Source organism: Varanus komodoensis, unplaced genomic scaffold (genome assembly GCF_004798865.1).
Source record: "Varanus komodoensis strain SLA01 unplaced genomic scaffold, ASM479886v1 scaffold52, whole genome shotgun sequence".
NCBI lineage: Eukaryota > Metazoa > Chordata > Lepidosauria > Squamata > Varanidae > Varanus > Varanus komodoensis.
The window spans coordinates 4169605-4179059 of NW_025336114.1; the positions used below are offsets into that span (position 1 = coordinate 4169605).

A 9455-nucleotide genomic window follows, 5' to 3' on the forward strand; every position below is an offset into this window, starting at 1 on the left:
TGGATCCAAGCCCGAAGAGTTACCTTTAAAGAAAACAAATTTTCCATCAGATCTTTCATAGGCTGCATCAATTTTTGCAGGCAGCCCTTTCCAAAACTGTTCAATCTGCATAGGGTAACCTTCTTGCACCCGATTGTTACGAAGACGCCAAAACCAGCGGTCCTAGAAAAAGGAAAACGGTTATCCTAAGAATGTACAATAGATTGACATGAGGTGATGAAACAGCATATCCAAAATATACACAATACCACAGTATCCCCTACATCCCAAGCACCAGCTTGAATCACATTTAGAAGCTTTATTGTTCTCCTAGCAGCACAGTTACTTTGAAATCACTGTTGTTACTATCTTGATCTCCTAAATCTAACATTTACTGGAACATTTTTATCTTTTCTTCTCATCATGCTGTTTGCCTCATTCTGAGCCCTTCTGTTCTACAGTGTGCTCTACATTTGCCATTCCTCCCTGCTTGTTTCTATCTTGAATCTTCATTTTGGCGTTGTCACCTTTCATTACCCTGAGTTCCCTCCAAACAAAATGGCATACTGACTATAATGCATCCCCACAGGGCTGGCCCAAGAGAATTTTCTATACATCCAACTGAGATATATTGCTGAGTGAACAACCTTGTACTGTGAAAGTACATTCCACTTTCTACAAAACACATCAGTGTGAGATAGTATATCAATTGTACTAAAACAGCACATTGTTGTCATTTATTTTATAGGCTTCATCATTCTGATTTTAAACTGAAAATGAAAAAAAATGGAAATGCTTTTCTGAGGGATAACAGATCTGTTCCAATCCAAGCGAAATAATTTTCAATCATTTTCAAAAATTCAATAGGATAGGAAATTATAATGGCACTGCTGGCCAGGTTTACAAAACAAAAACTTCAAGGCTGTACAAAGATCTGTCTTAATAGAGAAGCCCCACGTGTGTCAGTATGCATGGCTTGGCCCTATTCATTTTAACTGGAGCAGGACTGTACAGCAGCCAGAAGAGCATTTTCTGCACATCAGAGCTCCCCCATCTGGAAAAGATTGCTGGATCAGGAAAAATGCTGAAAAGAGGAACAGAAGTCACTCTACAGTGTTGCACATCACAAATCCTTAGATGCAAGTGAAAAATAAATACTTTTTGTCCCAGATTTACTAACAGTTTTGCTTATTTAAGTATTTCTGAAGGAAATGCATTATGTCTGCCATAATACCGTCTTATTTATGGCTGTTTCCTCAAGCTAATCCATTTTAATTAACTTCTGAGATTGAAATACCAAATGACTTTGCTGACGTATAATTAATTATAGATGAACTTGCAATATATAAGGCTTAATGAAAACAGCTTTGATAGGACAGTCTTTATTACCTTAAAAACAAACATTTCTCCTCTGAACAGTGCCACAGTATTGAAGTTCCCATCGCATATGTTGGGTTTACTGCCTGGAGCAGAAGGCCTGTCTCCTAATGGAGGTCTAGGAGGTCTTGAATGTCTATCATGCTTTCTTTCTGAAGTGGAATGGATTCTACGAACAGGAAGGGTTGGTAAAGGCCTGGTGGGTTCCAGTGGCTCAGCTGGTGGACCTGAACAAAAAGAAAAGGGAAAGAGAACACATGATAGGAAATAGGCTAAGTATTTTCCCCATCACTTCAAAAGCAATCACCAAACAATTTTTGGGGATCTTCTCAAAAGCCTTACTTCTGCCATACAGTCCTCAGCTTACCTTCCAAATGAAAGTTGTATTGGTTGCAGGTAAGGGGTGTTAAACTTCTTTCAGCCTGAGTGATGAATTTCATTTTGGAAGAGCTTTCCAGGGCCAAATTCCAGTGATGAAACAGGCCAGAGACAAAAGGCACAGGGAAAAGGTTGAGGCCAAAATCCCTCCATGTTTTAGCTTAAAGCTCTCACTGCTAGAAACTAAGCCTTAGAAAAGGCACTTCAAGCTTTTAGAATGGGGAAAACTGAGAAACTACCAAATGATAAATGGCCAAGTGAAAGGGGGCTGTATCAGGGAAAGAGGGTTGTGGGCATCTGGGGAAGCTTGGAGATTTGCATCCTCAGCCTGAAATTCTATACTTCTGTTGCAGACCAATCATGCTTTTTCGTATCCAGCAACAGTACCTGTTCTTTACACAGGGACTAGCAAATCCATTAGTCCAGTTCTGTTCCTGAAGACATCGTACTTTATTGCTTTGCATTCCCTTACCACAAATGCATACTTCAGAAGTTTCTTGTTCCAGCCAAAAGGTTTTGATACTTCCCCCACCCCCAAACGGAATTTGACCGCCCTTTAACAATTAGTGCTCTTGCTGATGTTGAGTTGCCTTGGTTTCTTTTCCCATTTTTTGCTATTGTTTCTGCTGCAGAAAATTCCAATCACAAACTGATGAACGTGCACATGAGAACAAGTAAACTTTCAGGCACTGTATCTGTGAAACTTCCACAGCACTGATTGGCAAGTGCATAATCCTGTAGATGTCCAATATAGTTCAAAGCTTGCTTTCACCCTCATATTGCAGGATGCAATCATGAGAACTTTATAAATCCCAACCATGTAATATTTGAAGAGTCCTTGATAAAGCACCAACAGCATAATATTCCACTGCTATGTAATGACAGATAGGATAACCACAACAAAAGGAAGAGCTCTCCTTGTCATTTTTTCTCTCTCTGCTGCTATTTTGAGAGGAGATATCAGTCAAGGTGTGCAATCCACACACATGCAGAAGGTAAGTCCTTGTAATTACATGAAAAGGGGTTGAGGGGAGGACAACTAATCAAGAAATAGCAGGTCAATGTTGTGGGGGCAGGGATAGCCTTCATGGGATTTGGCAGTATAAATGGGCAAATATAAAACAGTCTGGCTGGCATTCCTTTTTGTAGCAGCAAGTAGTGTTCACCTTCACCCTAACCCTAACCCAATTCTGGTACATGTATTGGGGCAGGAGAGGATGTTATGCTTGTCTCTAGGGTCATAAGAAGTACTAGACCAATTGAGGTTTGTGACACTTCTGTAACTATTCTCTATTCGGTGGCTGTACTCACAACAACTGTCCTTACTATCAAGATGGAAATGATATAGCACTAACAACAGCAATTTGGGGTGTGAAGGAAATACAAATACCCCACATATGATACATTCACAGAGGAACATGTCATCTACATTTTGCCCACCTCACCAATTTAGTGGCCACTGAACATTCCAACAAACATAAAGTGGAGGAACATCATGGGGAGGGCCCTGCATCCTGAGAGTGCCCTCTGTTTAACACAGATCAAGAGGAAGGGCATGTAAAGAGTCAGTTTTAGGGGGCTGCAGTCCACCTTCAGAGGTCTTGTCTTTTTACTGTAGGTCTTTCAAACCTTGAAACTGAGCATTTTCCTGAAGATATGTTTACTTAAGTATGTATTTGGTAATCAAAAATAAGTGGGGGTTATTTTTATTTTCTCTATCATAACTTCATTAAGCGTACTGGTATAAGTATTACATTCCCCACTCTCCCTTTTTATCTGCATATGTTAGTACAATACACTGCCTGAACTCTGGGAGAGGATAGGGAATTTGAATGACAATAAACACTATCTTACCATAAATCTTCTGAATTCCTTGAAGGTCATCCTGTGGCAACTTAAAGTTGTGGGTTTCCATGTACTGATAAAAAGGAGCCATGATGGCACTGGGGTCATTGGAGTGCTCAAGGCCTAGTGCATGACCCAATTCATGCACTGCAACCAGAAAGAGATCATTTCCTACCAAGGTAATATGAATAAGAATTAGCTTCCACATCAATAGTTCAAAAGCACCAGTTACAGTTTCCACCTGTTTTGAAGAATACGAAACATTTTATCACACAACTACAGTGGCTTAGCAAATGCACCTTTTAGAACGAAGCTCAATTGTCCTGGGATACAATGCAAACTCAATTGTATTAGCTGTGTCAACTATATATTCCATTCAACGGATATTCTGGGTATTCAACAGACTTTATCATCCCAGCAGTGCTTAAAACCCTATCTATGTTGTTTTCAAAGGGAATTTCTCACTAAGACCTCTGGAAGGACCAAGCAATTACAAAACTGCTGCTTGGATTCTTAGGATTTTCATGAGGTTTCTTAGGTCTGTGTTTCTAGGAAGGGGGAAAGGGGAAAGGAGGAAAACGGGAAAAGTTTTTTTTTTTATTTTTCTCTAGAAGTGGGTTGAAGGGAGGAATCCCTCAAAACAGCAATCAGATTCTCTCCAAGCAGGTGGCATCTCCTCTTGCTGCCTATGTGTTACTTCCTTTACCAGTTGCTAGGGAACTTGGGTAGGAGGAGATCTTGCACCCATCCTGCTTCAGGGATCCTGTGCGTAGCTGGTTTGCCACTGTGTTTATGGAGTGCAGGACTAGATGGACCTTCAGGTCTAATCCAACATGGCTTTTCTTATGTTCTTATATGGGCAAACTAGGCAGGTATGGGGAACATGTGCCTCCACCCAGTATGGTCGGTCTAAAACTGCCATCAGCAAACATGAATGGTCAGGGATTATGTCCAACACTATCTAGTTCAGCACATTCTGCACACCTGGACAAGGGTCCGTCTGGAGTTTCATTCTGACAGATGAAAGCCTATCAATAATTATTTTAGGGTGATTCCTTACTTGTAAATAAATGTTCCACCAACAGGGAAAGTCATTCCCTGTAACAGTCACCTGTTATTTACTGGGTGACATCATTCATGCATGTAGCTGCATGTGGAGCAACACAGAAATAAAAACATCAAAACAGATTTGCTGATCTTCCATGGGAGTAGTAGAGAAACAGAAATGTCAATAAGAATAGCTAAAAATATTTGGACTTAGAGGTCCAGATGGACTTACCAGTTTATTTAAAATCATTGCCAATGTTATTAAAACCTTTTATGGGATTACTTTTGGGGTTTTGATAGTGCCTTGCCTTCATCTGTACTTAAACACCTGCAGGAGCCTCAAGTCCTGCTAGTTTTATAAATATTCTGGTGTGCATTCACACCAGAATTGTTATGTACTTTAACTCTCTTGGGGCAAGTAAGGCCCATGACCTACTGGATGTCTTTTTACACGTTTATTTTAATATTTAACATGCTGGCTTTCTATGTTATATTTTAAATGAATAAAATCTCTTTTTTTAATCACAGCTGGGAACATCACATTTTTACTCTTTCAATCACTACATGTGAGAGGATTTGATTATATTATACTGTTTAGGTTTCTGTGTGCATTAGATAACTGAAGGCAACCTTTATGGTCAAAACATGTTTGGTATCAAGTATTGGCTTTTTATATCTGCTTAGGAATTATAGTCCAGTATATTTACAATTCAAGCTATCTATTCATGTTCATAAGCCTGCACTTATATAAACAAACTGATTGTTCAAGCATATATAACTTTGAACTAGACTGGAAGTTACTACATGATATCTGAAGCAGGACACTATAGGTTAATCATAGGTTAAATAACCCTCAGTCCACCTAACTACTACATGTATTTACAAACTGAGGTACACGTGACTCTTTTCTTCCTTTTACCAGTTTTTGAGAGTGAAACAGTTTAGGACCAGAATCTAGTAAATATTTTCTAACAGTGCCTAGCAGTCTTTTAGGTATGCTAAAACAATAGTTGAATGCCATGGAGAAGTTTATTCTTAGCAAAAGGCTCTGTGCATTTATGGAACCTCAGAGTCAGAGCAAGAAAAATAAAATTACAAACATATTAGGATGATAATTCTATGCAATTTTAGACAGAAAACTGGCTGAAGCGTGTTAGGCCCTTTTTCTTTCTAATGGTACATAGGATTGCACCTTTGAAAAATCAGGGCCCGAGTCTTAATAAAATTGCAGGTGTGTGATGGTCAAAATAGGAGTAATCTGACTAACACTGCTTCTACTACTAATATGGAGATGATTACGATAGCAATGGAAGAGGAATACGGTCAATAGGCCATAACATCTAACCTCATATATGATTAGGAATAATAGCAGCAAAATCAGAGTAAAATATAGTCAATTTTAAAGTGCCTACAACTGTTCTACTTTATTATTAAATTGCATTAGGTTTAGCAAGCAGGGCAAAAAAATTATTCAAGGCAAGCACTTCTGATTTTTTATTTCTGTAAATTGAAAATAAGAGGAAACTGAATCTAGGTTTGGGGCAGCATTTTAGAAAGTCAATAGAACAAACCAGAAAACTGGGGATGAGAAATAATAAAGGAAAACTAGTTTAATCAGATGCAAAGTTCACATGTGTAAAGCAGACAATATAAGGGCAATCACATGGGTAAATAAAAGCAGGCAAACCGAGAACATGGAAAGAAAAGCAAAGTGAAAATAATTTCACCCACCTAGTCATTTTCCCCCAATTACAATAACTATATTGTTTTGTAAAATGGTGATAGAGTTCAAAAAGAACAATGCCTGTTTTTCATTTAAAACAATTAAGAAATGAATGTTTAGGCACTGTGGAAACAATTGTCATCTGAGGAACAGGCATGATCTGAAAGCAAGCCCCTGATTCAGTATAGTTTCAGGGAGTGAAGCTTTTTGTTATAACTCACTGTTGTTTTCAGTTCTGGCAATCCTTCTGAATAAACGGCCACCTGAATTTACAGGAGGATGGCAAGATTTCTAAACTTCTCCAAATCATTCATTCAACAGCCCTGAGTGCACAATGGGAAAAATCCATCTTAAGCTATGTAAAGTCTACAGAGATCCTAGAGCTTTATTGTGCTTAAAACAGAGCACTCCTTGCCCACACAAATACATGACCATGTTAGATTCCAAATGTGGGATCCAACACAGTGCAAGATCATGCCTCCAAGGGCTGGACCCAATATGGTTTGGTGAGTCTTTTGTCCTCTTTTTTCTCCCCTGTAGCCATCCCGCCCCCATGACCATGAAAATCTTCCCCAGAAGGTCCCCACATGCAAACATGTACATATATTTTGGGAATCCCTTTATTACTGGGCCTTATATCAGGGTTCTAATTGACAATTCATCCTATGTCCCACTAGCCGAATTAATCAAACATTTGTCTTTGATAAGAAATCCCTTTATCAGTTATGCTTAAAAAAGCCAGCATATCAAAACATCAAACCAGATGTAAATGTTCAGGCTTCAGCTGGTTCTAGGTTTGCATTTGGCTATGGTTGACGGAAATGAAAGGACTAAATAAGACTAATTTGATAGCAGGCTTACATTGGAATTTCATATGGGAAAAATCACCATATTGCCAATCCTGAAGCAGAAAAGTTCTGAAAGAACACATTGTGCAGTTGATGTCCATTTATCTGGCAAGTGAATTCAGAGACCAGTTTATCATGAAAGAGATCCAGAGAATCAGACAGGATGTAAGAATCAATTAATACAACTTGAGATACAGAGTCTGAGTTTTACTTTTAAACACAACGTTCTGTATTCCCACCTGCTTTCTCTCTCATCTTTCATAAGTCCGGATTCTCCAGCTGGTACAGAACAGAGCTGCCAGGCTGCTGATGAGGACTGGCATTATGTGAGAATAACGGCCAGTTGAAGTCCGGGCCCAATTCAAAGTGCTGGTTTTAACCTATAAAGCCCTGAATGGCTTGGGACCAGGATACCTGAAGGAGCGCCTCTTCCCTTACATGCCCTCACGCCCCTTAAGATCTGTGGGAGAGGCTTTGTTCCGGGAGCCCTCTTTAAAGGAGATAAAAAGAACAACTTCTCTGTGGTGGCACCCAAGTTATGGAATGCACTCCCTGGAGAGGCGTGACTGGCACTGAGTCTATATTCTTTTCAATGCCAGGTTAAAAACTTTTTATTTAATGGCTATTTTAAAAACTTTAATGATAACTTTATCATTAACAGTCACTTTTTTGTTTTTGCTTTGGTTTTTATATAATTTTACTGTACTGGCTACTGTTTTATTGTTTTAATTATATGTTGTAAGCCGCCCCGAGATGCCAAGGCATGAGGGGATGGCATATAAAAGTTTTAAATTATATATACACACACACACACACATTATCCATTCCCATAACTGAACACTGCAGCAACATGGTTAAAAGCTTAAGTGTTAAAAATACCAAATGTAATTATCCATTTTTTGATAGTGGTTCAAGATGGTATTCTGTAGGATTAAATTTCAGTAACTCTCAAGGAAACAAAAAATGGCTGCATCAGAATGATCTGATATCCACTATGAGTAGTGCTTAAACAAAGATTTGTTTAATACATATACACTATTTATTTATTTATTTATTTATTTATTTATTTATAAAATGTGCATGCCGTCCAATTACTTGCATCTCTGGACGGCTTACAACATAGATAAATTGACAATCCACTCTGGCTGTAAATTAATAAAATACAACAATAAAATTCAGTATTAAAGCATACTGAAATATTGATTAAATAAAAAGGTCTTGACCTGGCACCGAAATATATATATGATGACGGTACCAGGCGGACCTCTCTGGAGAGTGATTTTTTGGCTTTAGCCACATTACTACCATACTATTTCTAACAGGTCTAAGATGCTGCACATCTGCAGGACACTAGCACATTAGTACTATATATATTATATACATAATGACAGCTGTGCAGAGCCCCAAGCATGCAGAAGCTAATTTCAGCAGCTAGCAACCACAGTCATTCATTTATTCATTCATTCAAACCTTTTGTACCCCACCCTGTACATAGAAGTCTCAGGATCACATCACTGTTTTCATGTTTAAGCCACATCTGAGTTCCATGGAAGTGATGCCATGCTTCTGTTATCTGACTGTAATTTGTATGCTGATTTCTTGTACAATGAAGCAAGGCAATTTAAACACACATTAGTGAAATTTACATGCAATGAAACCAAAGGAATCAGTTCAGTTATATTTTTAAAATGTTATTGCAAGTCTTCTTAAAACCATTATAAAAACAATCCCTGAAACAACAGAGAAGTCATTTTGCCTTAGAAGTCTCATCATAGCTAAGCACTTTACATCCAATTATTTCTACCCAACTGTGGGCTTATAGCCTCAGAGGGTGACTGACTTTATTCATACTGTGGTATTACCTAAATGAAGAATATACTGGGGATTTAAAAGATTTGTATTTCCAACATAATCAGCATAATTAGAAGAGAAGATTTCACACTGAAGCCTTGTTAAAAACAAAACAGCATAGAACAAACTTTGCTGGAAAGACAGCACTGCACAGAACTGTCTCTGCAAAAGTTCAACCACCAAATCTTTTGTAGGGGGAAAAAATCTTTCTCCCTCCAAACATATTTGTGCTCAGACTGGACAATACTTTCTCCTACCATCATCCTAAGCACAGTGGGTAAGTGAGATAGTACCTTTTTTAACCTATGCATCTGATTTTTCCATCTTGGAAACCTCCAAACATTGTCATTTAAGCGTAACATTTGAATAGTTGTACATATATAAAATGCAAGCTGTGTAGATTCCAA

The 9455-nt window shown here is 38.4% G+C and overlaps 1 protein-coding gene across 2 annotated transcripts in view; it reads right to left on the reverse strand.

Annotated features, from left to right (window-relative positions):
- Nucleotides 1–9455, reverse strand: part of MMP24 (matrix metallopeptidase 24) — a 31954-nt gene that overhangs the window by 3209 nt on the left and 19290 nt on the right. For both annotated transcript variants that reach the window (XM_044447532.1, XM_044447530.1), the window contains exons 5-7: nucleotides 3589–3750; nucleotides 1369–1583; nucleotides 24–162 (exon numbers count right to left, since the gene is read on the reverse strand). In XM_044447532.1, coding sequence (XP_044303467.1) covers nucleotides 24–162; nucleotides 1369–1583; nucleotides 3589–3750 — 516 coding nt within the window. The remainder of the gene's footprint in view (nucleotides 1–23; nucleotides 163–1368; nucleotides 1584–3588; nucleotides 3751–9455) is intronic.